The sequence below is a fragment of the Astyanax mexicanus genome, chromosome 2, assembly GCF_023375975.1.
Source record: "Astyanax mexicanus isolate ESR-SI-001 chromosome 2, AstMex3_surface, whole genome shotgun sequence".
In the NCBI taxonomy this organism is placed as follows: Eukaryota; Metazoa; Chordata; class Actinopteri; order Characiformes; family Acestrorhamphidae; genus Astyanax; species Astyanax mexicanus.
This window is the reverse complement of record NC_064409.1, coordinates 57,168,278-57,184,556: the sequence shown is the minus strand read 5'-3', so window position 1 is coordinate 57,184,556 and position 16,279 is coordinate 57,168,278. Positions and strand designations below refer to the sequence as shown.

At 41.8% G+C, this 16,279-nt stretch overlaps 2 protein-coding genes across 2 annotated transcripts in view; one reads left to right on the top strand and one right to left on the bottom strand.

Annotated features, from left to right (window-relative positions):
• The window catches only part of otud7a (OTU deubiquitinase 7A), a 123,682-nt gene extending 117,008 nt beyond the window's left edge, over positions 1 to 6,674 (bottom strand). Inside the window, exon 1 of the mRNA XM_007246487.4 lies at positions 6,512 to 6,674. The gene's annotated coding sequence lies outside the window, so the exon portion shown is untranslated. The remainder of the gene's footprint in view (positions 1 to 6,511) is intronic.
• An 8,117-nt stretch (positions 6,675 to 14,791) lies between these two features.
• Positions 14,792 to 16,279, top strand: part of LOC103024840 (proprotein convertase subtilisin/kexin type 5) — a 42,668-nt gene continuing 41,180 nt past the window's right edge. Inside the window, exon 1 of the mRNA XM_022672206.2 lies at positions 14,792 to 15,173. Coding sequence (XP_022527927.2) covers positions 14,990 to 15,173 — 184 coding nt within the window. The 5' untranslated portion in view covers positions 14,792 to 14,989. The remainder of the gene's footprint in view (positions 15,174 to 16,279) is intronic.

The window sequence follows — 16,279 nt, the reverse complement described above, 5'->3', positions numbered from 1 at the left end:
AAATCATTGCTTGAGCTCTTCAAAACAACTGTCTGAAATTGAAAGTAATCTGTGCCAACAAGGCTACAAGGAGGAGGCTATAAGAAAACGTTTTACAGCTTGTGGTTTCTACAGTGCAGTGTTGCATGCACAAGCTCAACCTTTATGGAAAAGGCATTAAGAAAACTTTACCTGTGACTTTGCTGCAAAACACAATTGAACACAACAGGTAGCAGTGGTCAACAGATGTGTTTTGTTTTTGGCAGTGTAAAATGGAAAAACACACTGAATTTAGCATTTTGAATTTGAATTTGAGCCACTTGATTTGATACATATCCAATGCGGCAATCCGACAGATATAAATTCATGCAACTTATATTTAATTCATATTTACATCACTCCAACTTGACATTCATCATTAAAGTAGGAAAGTAAACATGGCTGACAGCACTGAGCCCTTCACATGAGGCATTTGCAGCAGTATTGACAATACCGCATAGGTGGAGTGAAGAATAGATTCTACAAAAAAAGCAGAAAATCCTGGATGTGGATTTCACACCATCTTATAAAAGTCTGTGCAGCTGAAAAATGTAATCTGCAACAGCATAAAGATCCAAAATATACTTTAAAGCCTACTCGAAGAGAAACACACAGACCCCACAGTCCACTGACCAAAACATTTGTGGACAGACCATAAGCAAACTCTTCAACCCAGACGACCCAAAAACATCTCTAAAGCATTCCGCAAAAAAAAGAGAGCGGCATCTACAGAAACTGAAAGAGCTGCAGGAATTTCTGCCAGAAGTCATTCATCCAATAAGTCATAAAAACAATAATGACATCTGTGATTAGATTAAAAGAAATGATATTGGGCAGATATAATCAATAGTTTGGTAGATATTGTTATGTAAAATGAGAACAATATGAGATAATTACGAGTTTCAAAAAACATAATTTGAAAGCATTGCACTTCCTCCATAGTGACGTATTGACGATTGCATGCACACACCGATATGTTTATGCATGGTGCATCTACAGACGCTATTAAATTAGGAAAACTCTCACATGATGTCAGTTACGGAAAAATGCCATCCTTCAACAAAAAGAGCCAATCAGCTTGCTGGTTACACCTCAATTAGAGGAGGAGTTAAGCATAGTGTGACTACAGTCCGTACAACTATAAGAACTGACAAAAAGACACATGAAATCTAAATTGATTGTTTACATTCATGACTAAAAATCAGATACGTATCTATTCCAGGACCACATACAAAAGTGACCCAAATCTGAACAGCCCTAAAAAAAAGAATCTGTCTCACATTAAGGCAAAAAACTTTCTTTTACTAGGTAAATTTTTATGTAATATTTTATTACTTTTTTAAATATAATAAAACATAAAATAAAATGATTAATTTTTTTATTGGTGTTGTCCCTTAAAAGACAGAACCGATATCGTTCAGTCTTTTTGAAGATGGTGAACTAGATTTAGAATTGGACTACAGACAGTTAGAGTGACTCTATATGAAGTCCAAGGCCTCAGTGTGCATCACGCAGGCAGGCTGATCCAGCAATAATATTTCTGCTCAGTCTTTCTGGGAGTAAAGTGCCTGTGACAGGGCCAGAATTCCATGTGGTAACTGATCAGAAGCCAAGGCCTGTCCCCCGTGCCCTGCCATACACAGCCCCGCTATGGCCATGCCGGACAGGGTTTCCGCTTTGCTGCCTTGCCCTGATTGTTCCATCTGTCTCTGAATCGCTCGCTGCTTTCTGTCTCTAATAAAAAAAACTCCAGCAGGACGACAAAAAGGCCTCACTGGGCTGTTTGATGGAATCAGAGACTGGAGGGTCAAGGTCATATCTGCTGCCTTTTTGAGTGTCACTTTGATGAAAAGTCCAATTAGAGAGTGAGCTGAGGAAGACTTCTGCCCGCTGAAGCAGAGCTGAACATTGCTGCTCCTACCGATACTTGTTATGGTATATGATAACATTTTACTACTTGTGTGCTTATATAAAGTGGGTTATTTTTGTAGTTTGTAGCCATTACTTCAGTGCCAAAGTATACATATATGCTGAGTTGCAGTGAAAACACATAGACTGAGAAGTTGTCTGTAACATGAAGAGTGCATGTAGATAAAAACAATATGGTTTGTAAATAAATACATGTTTTTTATATTAAAGATTTTCTTCTTTTCTAAGAGGAGTGTCACATTGGTCACATCTTTTATTTTAGCACTTAAGCTTATGGTTTGGCTGAACAAGACCTAGAGGAAAGTTAGGTTCAATGTTTCACTCCCCAGTCAATCTAGTCCAAATATGAAACTGAGCTGCTAAAACATATTTTTCTCAATTTTAGCAGAGCCCATTCATGTTAAATCTATAAAAATTAGGGGTGTCACGATTCTCTAAATCCTCGATTCGATTTCATTTTCGATTTGAGGGTCACGATTCGATTCGATTCTCGATTTTCTTGTTTTTTTTTCTTGTTATTATTTTATGCCTCATAAAATTTAAATAATATATTTATTATTATTATTATTATTATTATTATAAATATTATAAATATTATTATTATTATTTATTAAGATATATATGGTAATGCCATCTAGTGACTTTTTTTGGTAGCAACAGTGTGCACTATTAAAACAAGCAGTTTATCAGAGCTGTGTGTGGATGGCTGGTGAAACTGCTCATTACATGAAGCTGCAGTTCTTCATCCAACCACTAGCAGCAGCAGCACAAGCCCCGCTCTCTTCACTCAGTCACTACTTCAGTACAGCCCAGCCACGGGCTACAGAGCTCAGCCAGTCCGTTTTTACTGTTTCTGTAAACAAATAAAGGTTTTAACCCCACTAACCGGATAATACAGCTCACTACAGTTCATCTTTCAGCCCAAGCAGCTAACAGCAGCAGGTTAGAACAGCCGACACGGAGGCACTGCTCGGATTACATTATAAACAGGTCAGTTAGCGCGCTGCTAACCTCAGGATGTTTATAACTACGGAGTTTAGTGGACACACCACGGCCGCCAGGTAAGTCTTTTAAAGGCTACTGAAGACTATTAAAGGCTATTAGAGTGTAACCCCTGGCTCCCAGGGGTTACAAGAGGTTATTGAAAGCATTATTGGGGGCAGAAATCAGTACAGGCTGGTTAGATAAGTGATGTGGGTATTGTCTTATAAATATTTACACATAACTTATATCTCTCCTGAAAAGCTTTTATTTTAGTCAGAAACACGCTTGTGTTTACTTTATCTGAGAGAAAGATGTTTTTTTAATTCAATGGAAAGCAACAGGTGTAGTCAATTATAAGTTTAAGATTTTTAATCCACCTCACTGTGATCTATAGTCAGTGTTCTCAAGTCACACTGACACACGCATTTCAGCGAGTTCACACGCTCTCACCTGCGCGCACCCACCCCTCCGTTAGATACAGATACAAAACCTGCGCGCCCAACCCCCGCCCCCCCTCCCCCGTTGGACAGATAAAAACAGTGATCACACTCCCGCCGACTGCGCTCATGCAGTGGCTATCTCTATTTAAATGAATAGGATGCGCTGTGTTGGTGCCTCGCTATTTGCGTAGCGCGCGCGGGAGGGATCGTCGATCCTCTTTTTGACTTCGATACTCGAGATCGTGACCTCATTTCGATTCGATTTCGATAAAATATCGAGATCGTGACACCCCTAATAAAAATGTATTTCAGCTAGGATTGTACAATGCAGTGTAGCCAATTAGAACTGAGCTCATTTAGGCTTGTATTTTTTAAAGGGACAGTAACAAAATCAAATCTTATTCATTCTAATGGTTATTCTAACAGAGGTTGGAAATGGCAGTGTGTTGTGTGTTGACTGTTTTAGTACAATCTGATAAACCTGAACATAAATATGATTCTGACAAATATCTTCTGCTATCAAATTAAATCAGGTTTATTGTCACATGCCATGCAGAAATAACTCATTATGTATAAGATAAAAAGTATAGCACCAAATAAGTAGTTAAGACTCAATTCTAAAGTCTCAATAAATCTCATTTACTTATTGCACAATATATACTGGTAGACCTAAATATTTTTTTCTGATCTCAATATTTTGTTTAGCAAGGAATCTCCATTAAAATAAAAAGCTAGAATGTAAAATAAAAAGATTCTGTCAATTTTTATTTATTTAGGGTATTTTTACAGTTTGATATTTTATAGAATGTGTAAATGTGTTAATATTCTTTTATATTATGATTATATCAGTGCCATCAAATGGTCCCAGCCAACATTCTTATGTGGGGCTAACATGGGTGGAACACAGACTAGTATGGGTGAGCATAGGTTGGCTCTGAGTGGGTTTGTATATGTGTTGTTACTGTGACCAAATAGGCTTCAAAATAGGCCCCATCATTCATACCACCTTAATCTTACATGGGTCCCATCTTGGCCCCATGTGCATTGTACAACCCAGGGGTCTGTGTTTAACTCCTCCTGGATGCATTACTGGCCCTGATGGGTCTAATCACTAACATCCATATGTTAGACCAACACGGAACCTGTGGACAAAACTTTCTGGTTCCGAGTTGGGCTACCTATACAGGCCCGTGTTGGACATGCTATTTGGGTAGTGAGGTGAGCCTATTTACGTAATTGAGTGGAAATATCGATTTTGTTTAAAAGCATATTTATGTTTTATTTATAAAGGATATTTAAATATGTATTATTCCTATTAAGGATATATAGTGGTATATGAACAAAGGTCTAAATAATATGACAATATTTCATGGCATTTTTTTACGATAACCATACTCTTGGCGATATGACAAACCCTGAATTATAAAATAATTCAAAAACACACTACTAAAACAAAATGACAATTAAATGTTTTTATTGCATAAGATATGATATGGCACACCCCTATCTGAGATATTTTTGTAACAGAAGTCAATGATCCAGAATGTCATGATACTGATAATAATACCCAGGACTGAAGTTAAATAAATGATAATGGACAGATATAATCGGTCTCTAATAGATATTTCATGAGAAATGAGAACAGTGTGATTTTTTCTTTTGCTAAAGACTGATAAATGTAGTGCCCTGATTTGATAATTAGGGGTGGGTGATCTGGCACGATATTTCAGGGTATAATATCGCTCATGATATTCAAAAATGTTGGCATTATTATTGCGTATGATACAATATGGAAGACCCCTAGTCTAAATTTTATACTGTAATAGTTAAGAATTCAATGTTCTCTAAACGTAATGTGTCATGCTACTGGACTATCATTACATCAGAGGCATGAATAGTCTTTAAAGGCCTTAAAATGACAAAAATAATTTTGTTTATAACAATACTTTCTAGGACAACATACTATCACAAAATTGTTATCATGACAGGCCTAATCTCAGTTATTTTCACTCCCCAAACTATCGAGTCCAAACATGCCAAAGTCCAAAGCTGATTATAATTCCAGCTGAGTCCATTCATGTTGAAGTTATAAGCAGTGTTTCAGCTTGAGAGTGCTTTTCAGAATGGAGAACAGAAATACAGATCAGCCAATCACAACAGAAAACATTTAACCTATCACTTTTAGAAGGATGGGATAGAAAGGAGGGAATAGAAATAGTTGTGTAAATATATTAAATTATATTATGGATGGCTGTTTTTAGTATATACCAGATAAATCTAAACATAAATGAGGATGAATTGTTCTGCAATGTCTATGCTTAAAGAAACATAAGTCAAAACTGTCATTATCATGAGAAATAGCGTGGCCTACATACAGATTATGGGTCAATCTCACGTGCAGTATGACCTGCCACTGCTTATATAATAGTACCTATACACTATACATTACTTAAACAGGCATATAGCACTTTACATAAGATAGCACCTAAAAAACGCTTAGACCAGGCTGGAAAAGAAACAAACTGGGCTTCATTAAAGCCCTACAGCTTCACATGTAGCTCATCTCGTGCAGCTACGTGTATGAAGTAAGATAGACCAACCAAGTCACATGCTAAAGCAAGCAAGCAGGCTGAATAGACAAACAGCAGAGCTCAGCTTCAGAGCTCAGCTGCTGCTATTCAGCGCTTATAGACACACAGACAGAGAGACAGGGGGAGAGACAGACTGGTAATAACAGCCATACATCTCCTCGCCCTACATGCAGGCTGATCTTACGCCACACTGCTGCCTCAGACAAAGAGATTTCTTGCCGGATCTTATAGCGCAGGCTTCGCTGCTGCTGCTGCTCGTGCTTTTTCCACTGATGCACTAGAAAAAGACGCCCTCACACGTACCTCACCAACAGCTCACCAGAGCCCACCGAGCCTCTCCGTCCAGTAAACAAACGCTCAGTACGCTCACAGACCACCACACAGCCCAAATAGAGCCTCCGAGAGGAGGGTAAAAACAGCGCCAGGTGCACCTGCTCAGCTCACGCACTGATTCCAACAGCTGGCCAGCCCCCATCACCATCACATCCCGAGAATGAGAAATGAAGCAGGGCTCCTCGGCAGAGACAGAACCGCAGGCCCGGCTCCTACCTTTCATCCGTCATCCGCTATCCCTCGCTCTTCAGCCGAACACTAGCCAAACAAATCCGTCCTTCCCGAAATATGGCTTTAAAACCGGATAACAAAACAGCCTCCGTCTAGCCGCCGCTACCGCTCCTCATCCCCGTGCCATTCAGCGATGCAGCAGAGGCTGGAGGCCACGCCCACCTCGGCCCCTCTACAGCATGACGTCAGGGAGGGGCAGATAGCAGGCTCCGCCCACTTTCCCCAAAACCGCTGTTTCTCACCTGCATTTCTTATGATTAAGAAGGAAAAAGTAGCTTTGGTGGTCGGATGACAACAACACTGACAAAGCACAGCAACAATAAGCACAAAAAAAAAGTAAAAATAGGTAAATAAAAAAATAAGTGGCAACGATGGTATACAAAGATTAAAATAATCAATCAACCTTTATTTTCACTCACCTAGGGTTTTTGATTTTAATAAATAAGAAATTAAAAAAAAAACATCTAAGATGCTTTTTAAAGAAAAAAGAAAATGAATTGATTTATTTCGTTTAAAAACCGTTTAAAAAAAGATTTGACAAGCATAAAATTAAGCTAAAACTAATTATTAACTAAAGTGAATTTTTTTTGTTAAATTTATTTCTCACCATTTTACACAGCCAAATTCCCAGCCCACTCATTAGGATTCCCCCTATCACTAGTGATGCTCCAACACCAGGAGGGTGAAGACTAGCACATGCCTCCTCCAACATGTGAAATCAGACTCTTTACCAATGCAGCTGTGGTTCATTAACTTTTGCACATGCTCTGATTACATTTTTATGTAGTCTGATGGTAACTCACGCATTTCCCTCAAAACAAGTAAATGGAACTGACAAAATACAAACATGACATTACATATACAAAAAGTGGTGATGATAAAATAAGATAATCATGATAAAATAACAGCCTCTTTACAGTCTGATGCTGATGCAGCATTGCATTGAGGAAAGCGCAGCGACTCGACATCAGCTGATCGATGTGGGGAGAGAGCGCTATCTACCCACCCAGAGAAAGCAAGGGCAATTGCGCTCCCTCAGGGCTCCGATAACCGAGGCAAGCTACATGAACAGGATTTGAACCTGCGATCTTCTGATCATAGTGGAAGCGCTTAGACCGCTGGACCACTCGGAGTGCCCAAGACAAGGATTTAAAACCAAAAAATTATAATATTTAATCACCCTAGACAAACATAACAAAGGAAAATAAGCAGGTTAAATATTAACCACATTAATAAATCATTTAAACCATTAAAATATGATTTTATAAATAAGAGATGAAAAGAGGTTAAAATAATATGGTAAAATTGAAAATATATGTCATGTTTCAAAAGAAAAAAAATGAACTAAGATATATTAAGCATAAAATTAAGCTAAGACTAACTATTAACTAAAGGGACATTTTGTAAATAAATACCTCACTCTACCTCACTCTGTCTCCAGTCTCGTTATATCACATAACCACAAAAAAGGGTGTTCTGCTATTTTTGACTTACCCTGTAAACACATGTAGGCATACTAGGTGTCCACGATATGGACAATAAATACAATATGTGAGAACGTTGGATATCCTAATACTGATATACTGTAACTAGTGAACCGTGAGTAGTGAGGCCTACTGTCTACTGTTTCAGTAAATATATATTTTTTCTCTGTTAAGATCATTATGGTTGGTCGAAAAAAGACGTTTATCCGCCTTTTTTTAGTATTCCCTCCTCAATTTCTCCTCACACTCATGAGGATTTCAGTGTTGTGTTAGGTCTGTGTCAGAGCTGCTAATTAAACTCCTACCTAGTGATGGAAGCCCAGTCTGACAAATGGAGTAAATGGAGCAGAGCCCAGCCCACCTTTCAGTCCCCTCCAGCCAGAGGAGGGCGCCACAGAATAACATGTGGAGCTGCATCTTGAGCCACAAGCTTAAACAGAGCATTTAATATCACTGCAAAGAAATCACTACAGATACAATTTTCTTTTTCTTTTTTCTGCAACAATCCTTCACCATTTTCTTTACACCGCCCCCCCCCCTTTTATGCCCCTCCAATGTACCCTTATAACTCACTCTACGTAAAATGACAATAAACAATTGATTGAAAAAAAAGAAATACTTTAAAATGATTTGGAATAAGATGATTCTAAACTTAATTTCTTTGAAACATAAGATAGATTTTTTATTTCCTTTTCAAAGTTTCCAGTTTTTTATTTGACCACAACAAGTACTTTTCATTGGTGTACAAATAAATTGAAATAGGCCATGCAAATGTCATAAACCATTTGTGTTTTGTTTTACTTATGTAATGCGCTTATATTTGTTTAAATATTATTTAAAAAATATGTGTGTTGCATACATGGGTTTATACAGATAGACAGACATGCACATTACACTCTTACCCCCTCTGCTGTTCAGAGGCCTCCATTAACTCCTCACACTCCTTAGTATTTCTGTAAAAAAAAAAAAACACACAAAATATAGTAAAGTCTTACATTTAAAGATGCTTTAAATTAATGTTTACGTGATGCCATACAAAAATAACTTTTATGTGATTCATGAATCATGTTTATAAAAGAGATAAAATGTGAATTGTGAATGTATTAATTTACCTTAGACGTTGAATGCTGGAGCTAGAAATGAAATGTTCCTGTTCAATTTGTACACCATTTCAAAACATTTTCAAAAAAACAGTTAGCTAATGACTTTGGAGCATACAGCAACTGGTTTCACCAGGGCTAGACATTTAAAAGGTTTTTCACACTCACATCCCCATTACATACGCTTTTAAGAATGCTCGTTAAGAAACTAAAAGTGGTTCTTTTACAGTATCACTCAAAGTAAAATCTACACCTTTATTTTCAAGTGGTAATTGTAATTGTTAAGTGTTAGACCCACCTCCTTGTCTTTGCTCTACTAAGGAATTCTTTTAACAGAACAAAATATACAAATGAGAGACTTCATGATGGTAAAAACTGCATGTGTTGCTTGTCAGTGATTTTGGAACATACGTGACTTTTCTATCATACCTTCATCCAGTCTTCCATTATTGTTATTTGTCACAATAGACTTTGTCCACCGTGGATGCAGCAGACAAATCCAAACTGCAGAACTGTGCTGCTGCTGCTGTAACTGCATAACAGTGTGAGTTGGAGGTTTAAGTTGTGCCATGATGAAACTCACTGCCACTCTTACAGCCTCTCCTTCTAGTTCTCCCAGACCTACAGCACCTGCGGCCAGGTAGCTGGGCCCGAAGCAGCCCCACATCCTTTTCCGGCCTGCTCGCATAACTTACCATGTAGTAAACCTACTTTGCCCAGACCCTAATTAATATGAAGACTACCATATCCTTGCTTAGTGAACAAAGTTAAGGCATTGTGGAAAAGAGTGGGCTTAAAAGCACTATTGTGGGCAACTAATTTTAGCATGTACTTACAGTACTGCGTGAAAGTTCCTTGCATAGTTTAGATTTTTTCTGTTATTTTATCATGATTATCTTATTTTATCATCACCACTTTTTGTATATGTAATGTCATGAACACATGAAAAATTTAATCAGAACATTTGCAAAAGTACATGAACCACAGCTGCAATGGTAAAGTCAATTAGGTAAAAAAAAACCTCAAATCCTCTAGTAATCAATTAAGATTACTACATATAGAGGGCATTCAGAATCACGAGAATCACTGCAACTCTGCCTAGAATTTTATGCCCATCAAAACATACACAGAGAAGCACCAGAAAAATAATCATTCAGGAAAAGGTTATCCCACACTTCACCTACAGAGTTGCAGACCTCTCTGGCAGAATCTGGGATAATCTGGGACGTGACAATAACTGACCAAGAATGAGTTGTTGAATCAAGTGTAACTTTATAAGTGTGAATGTAATAATTATATATTTAAGTAATTACAATGTCAGAGCAAAAGGAATTCTTTATTGGAATGAACTCTATCATTAAAAGGAGGCTCTTGCACCCTGTTGGGTCATGTTTTGCCTGCATACAAGAAGTGAAATGGCTGGATTGGAGGCATACATTTCATATGACATCATATATCACATTTGCCTACAGATGTTTCAGCTGGGCCTGTGGATTGTAAATAATCTAGGATGCTGCATTCTTATAAAAAGTCCAGTTCTGTTTTTGGCATTCTGTTTCTCTCAGTCCAGTGAGGCGACCTCTCTCAAAGTCTGTCAAGTGGGCAAAATTTGATAGCATTCTGGAGGCATATCTAGCAGCAAACAATTTCTATCACCAAGAGGTACACTGCCTCAAAGTACCCTCTAAAAACATATTGTGGCGGCTCTGGGTTGTGTGTGTGGCCTTATGTGTTCTGTTGTGCTATGTGTGCTGTGTTGCTCTAGCCTACGTAGTTGGTACCTCCCCCGTAACCTAGGGCCCTCACCATAAAGTAAGTGAGTAGTGAGTTTAGTCACTTGGTTCTGTTGGTAGCCTATTTGGGTAGAATGGTTTTAGCTCTCCTAGTCTTGTTAAAGACTGTAAGTGAGTGGCAAGCCTGTTCAATAAAGGAGTCTCACGGGTCTTCCTTCCTCTTCCACGCCACATTTGGTGTCAGAAGTGACCCTGCTGGAAGATATTGAGCTGCTGGCAGGGGAAATCGAACGGCTGAGGAGGAAGACAGCGGACCAACGGACTAGAGGCAAGGCTCTCCAGCGGAGTGGACTCGGACCTGACGGCGCCAGCGGGCTGTTCGGAGGTCGTGGCCGGGGAGAGGACGGCGCGAGGACGGCAGCGCTGACTGGACAGCCTTCGAAGCTCAGCTTGAGATCGTGGCGGGCGGTGCGGGCTGGACGGACGCCGAGACGGCAGCCAACCTCTGCCTGGCGCTGCAGGGCGACGCGCTGAGGGTACTGATCGAGCTCCCCGCCGAGTGCCGCTGCGAGCTGCCTGAACTGACGCGGGCGCTGAGAACACGTTACAGCCGCCAACCGTCGGAGGCGGGCGCCAAAATGCTAGTGGCGGACAGACGCCGACAGCAGGGAGAGACACTGGGCGTGCTAACCCGCCAAGCTTACCCAACGTTTCCGCGAGCGGCCCAGAGGAGGCTCGCGTTGGATCACTTTCTGCGCGCCCTCGAGCCGAGCGAGCTGCGCAAACACGTGAGGCTGGTGCTCGGCGCAATTCAGGCGGCTAACCTGAAGCTCAATCCGGCAAAGTGTAATCTGCTAAGGCAGCGCGTGAGCTTCCTGGGCCACGTAGTGAGCGGTGCTGGCGTGGAAACCGATCCCAAAAAGACGGAGGCGGTCCGTGACTGGCCCACACCGCGAGACACTAAAATGGTTCGCAGCTTCGTGGGGCTCGCCTCGTATTACAGGCGGTTTATTAGGGGGTTCGCGGACGTGGCAGCGCCGCTTCATGCTCTAGTGTGAAATTCCGCTGGTCTGACGAGGTGGAGCGGGCATTCGAGGAGCTAAAAAGCCGCCTGTGCAATGCTCCGATTCTAGCGTATCCGAAGGTGTCTGAGAGTTTCATTGTGGATACTGATGCGAGCGACCACGGCCTAATAGCGTAATAACGTACTATAGCCGCCGCCTGGACAAGGCGGAGCGCAACTATTGCGTAACGCGCCGGGAACTACTCGCAGTGGTCGAAAGCCTTAAACATTTCCGAGCGTACGTGTATGGGGTGCAATGGGCGGATCGCGAATTATCATGGGCAGTACACGCGCTCAGTGTGAATGTCACACCGTCGTGGGGGGAGGTGGTGCCGCTGGGCCCGATTGCTAAGGCGTTGCGCTCCAACTGGGCTAGTTTTAGTTTGTCCGACGGCGTGCTGTGCCATACCTGGGAGGATCCGGCGAACGGGCGGCGCGTTTTTCAGGTGGTGGTACCGCGGGCACTTAGGGGATCGGTCCTACGGGGAGTTCATGGGTCACCTGGGGCTGGGCACTTTGGTGTCACCAAGACTCTGAAGCGCCTGAGGCAACGCTTCTATTGGCCTGGGTGTAGAACCGACGTGGAACTCTTCGTGCACTGCTGTGACGTGTGCGCTGCCAAGAAGGGCCCCTCGAGGGCGCCCCGCGCCCCACTTCACCCTTACCAGTGCGGCCCGATGGAGCGGGTGGCCGTGGACGTGCTGGGCCCCTTTCCGGTGACTGACTCTGGAAATCGCTTTGTTCTGGTGGCGATGGACTATTTCACGAAGTGGCCAGAGGCCTACGTGGTGCCGGACCAAGGGGCGGTCACTACTGCGGATATCCTGGTGCGGGAGTTCTTTTGCAGATTCGGGGTTCCGGAAGAACTGCACAGCGACCAGGGGAGGAATTTCGAGTCGGAGGTCATGGCGGAGGTCTGCCGCATCCTGGGAATCCATAAGACCAGGACGACGCCCCTTCATCCGCAGAGTGACGGACTGGTGGAACGTTTTAACCGCACGCTGGCGGCGCAGTTGGCCATGGTGTCGGACAAGAACCAGCGTGACTGGGACAGGCACCTGCCGGTAGTGCTGCTGGCCTGTCGCTCCGCTGTGCAGGAGACGACGGGATTCACGCCGGCTCTGCTTATGTTCGGGCGCGAACTGAGGACGCCGGTCTCCCTGGCTTTTGGGGCGCCTCCTGACGGGGGCGGGTACGATTCGGACACGCCCACTTTTGTCTCGGACTTTATGTCTTCGCTGGAATTAGCACATGTCTAGCGCGCTCCAACCAGTCTGCTGCCGGACAGAAGCAGAAGTGTGCGTACGACACACGCTGCTTTGGGGACCCGTTGGCGGTGGGGGTGAGGGTTTGGCTATATAACCCTCAGTGGAAGAAGGGACTGTGCCCGAAGCTCCAGTCGGCCTGGGTGGGTCCGTGCTTGGTGCTGTCCAGGCTGGGGGAGGTGGTGTATAAGATCCGGTGGGGCAGACGCACTATGATTGTGCACCGTGATAGGCTGGCCCCCTATAGGCCGAGACTGTCAGACACTGTGGACGGTGGTGCGGAGCCTGCCGGCCTTGCACTTGTGCCTGACCTGAACTCTGGCTCTTTGGAGCCGCTGGCAGGCGGTGCCGTGCCCGGCCCCTCCAGGCTGCCGCGGGCACGGAGGCCGCCCGCCCGCCCGCCTTAATGACTTTGTTTGCGACTGATTGTAAAAAAAGAAAAAAAAAAAAAGTTCTGTTGTACACGGGGTTTGTGTTGGGTTGGTGGGGTCGCCGGGACGGCTGACCCTTGGGAGGGGGGCTATGTGGCGGCTCTGGGTTGTGTGTGTGGCCTTATGTGTTCTGTTGTGCTATGTGTGCTGTGTTGCTCTAGCCTACGTAGTTGGTACCTCCCCCGTAACCTAGGGTATGGGGAGGGGCCATGCAGATGGGTGCTGTTTAGGGCACTCACCATAAAGTAAGTGAGTAGTGAGTTTAGTCACTTGGTTCTGTTGGTAGCCTATTTGGGTAGAATGGTTTTAGCTCTCCTAGTCTTGTTAAAGACTGTAAGTGAGTGGCAAGCCTGTTCAATAAAGGAGCTGTTGAGCATTCAGCATGAGTCTCACGGGTCTTCCTTCCTCTTCCACGCCATAATATTATAGGGCAGGAGACACAGGGGGAAACACTTTAACACCCTCTTGTGGCAAGCAGTTTTAAAGTATTCGTACTGGTGGTGCTTTATTAATATGAACAGCTCAGAAAAATATTAAGAGACCTCTTCAGTTTCTGAATCAGTTTCTCTGATTTTGCTATTTATAGGTATATGTTTGAGTAAAATGAACATAGTTGTTTTATTCTATAAACTACGGACAGCATTTATCCCACATTCCAAATAAAAATGTCATTCTGAAATAAAAAAAAGATGCAGAGCTTTCAGATCTCAAATAATAAGGAAAACAAGTTCATAAAGTATTAAGAGTTCAGAAGTCAATATTTGGTGGAATAACTCTGTTTTTTAATCACAGTTTTCAGGCATCCTGGCATGTTCTCCACCAGTCTTACACAATTCTTTTGGATAACTTTACGCCAATTTTCATCTTGATTATATTCCAGAGATTTTTTAATTTGGTAAAATCAAAGTAAATTAATTGTATTGTTAATTGTATTTTTTTAGGCTCATAACTCACTAGACTTGTGTTGTAAAACGAAACGTATGAATATAATAAAAAAAAAAATTCTCTAATGAAGATACAATTGATATACTCTCTAACGTCTCAAGAACCTCATAATAAAATCCTCTACTTTCCCTTTGAGTTCATAAAGTTGCGTTAGTCATAGTACATAGTCTTTGTTTAAAAACTGCTGAGCGTGCACATCATCACCTCCTCCAGCAGCTTTCTGAAGAAGATAATAGGCCTATCATTCTTTGCTAACGAAGCCTGGAATAGGTGGTCCTCTCAGCGCTGCTGGCCAATCCCCTTAAGCGGTGTGTTGAGGAGGTTTTTGTTTTGGAGCTGGAGCGGCTCTGGCAAGCAGCTCGGGACTGACCCACTTTAGTGAAGTGTGGAGAGTGGATGGGGTTTCTGCGAGCCGCCGGAGCGCCGCGGAGAACCGGGAACGATGAAGGCAGGATTAGCGCCGCTTTTACTTACATGTTGCCTGATTTGTGTCCGGGCGAAGTCGCCGTCGCCCGTCTCCTGTCCCAGCGGTCAGTTCGCGTTAAAAGGCCAGTGCGTGCTGTGTCATCCCACCTGCGCGGAGTGTGAGGGTCACGAGCTGTTTCAGTGCACGGCCTGTGGAGTAGGTAAGAGATTTGCAGCAGAGCTCGCAGGTGGATCAGCCCGGCATGAAACACTGTAGAGAACTTTCAGAAACTTTCATGAGGATCCTATGGTCTCGTGCTGCTCAGGTCTTATCTGGGAGTATACTGCTGAAACTTAGTTAACTAACTTACTTTACAACTGTTTAATAATTTCATCACTTTAATATAATATTAACTTTAAACTTTCTCTGTATTTTAAATTGAGTAACATTAAGTTTAATCTTATTAATACAAAATAGAGGTAAGAGTTGTCTAAAGCTGTAGCTTATTAGCTAAGTAGTTAGCTAACTAAATGTTTGGGTAGTTTAGTGAGGTAAAACTGTAGCCCGAGTGCTGACTTAGAGCTACAAGAAAACGTCTTTAGGTTATTTTTCTCTTTATAGTGGACTTTTTTTGTATATTAAAAAAATAAAACAATAAGCCATAAACCAGCCAAAAATTAAGACTTACACTTGTTAAATAATGTAACCGCTGCAAGCTATAAAGTAGCTAAATGTTAGCTTTGATAGTTACTTACTTATGTACTGAGGTCACAAACATAGATGCAAACATAGAGCTGCTAAAGTACATTCAGTCACTCAGTGTTCACTCTTTTTAATGCATTTTTATCTGTCAAAAATGAATAATAAACCTCAAATGTCATAAATCAGCCAAAAAGCAGAACTTCCGCTTGTTAAATATTATAAACTATTAAAATAAAGAAATAATAATAAAACGAAAAAACGTTCTCTAAACAATATAGCTAGTGAAGTAGTTAGCTAAATGTTAGCTTTAAAAGTTACTTTAATGTACTGGGGTCACAAACATAGATGCTAACATAGAGCTGCTAAAGAACATTTATTTAATCGTTAGGTGTTCCCTCTGTTTAATGTACTTTTTCCTGTAAAAAAAAATGCAGGACTTACACTTGTTAAATAATGTTTTTTTAATATACTAAATTTCTAAACAGCATAGATAGCTAGCTAGTAAAGTAGTTAAATGTTAGCTTTGGTAGCTAACTAGTTATATTAGGATACTGAGGATACAAACATAGATGATAAAATAGACCTGCTAATTAACATTGATGAATTAAATCTCTGGGAGCTTCC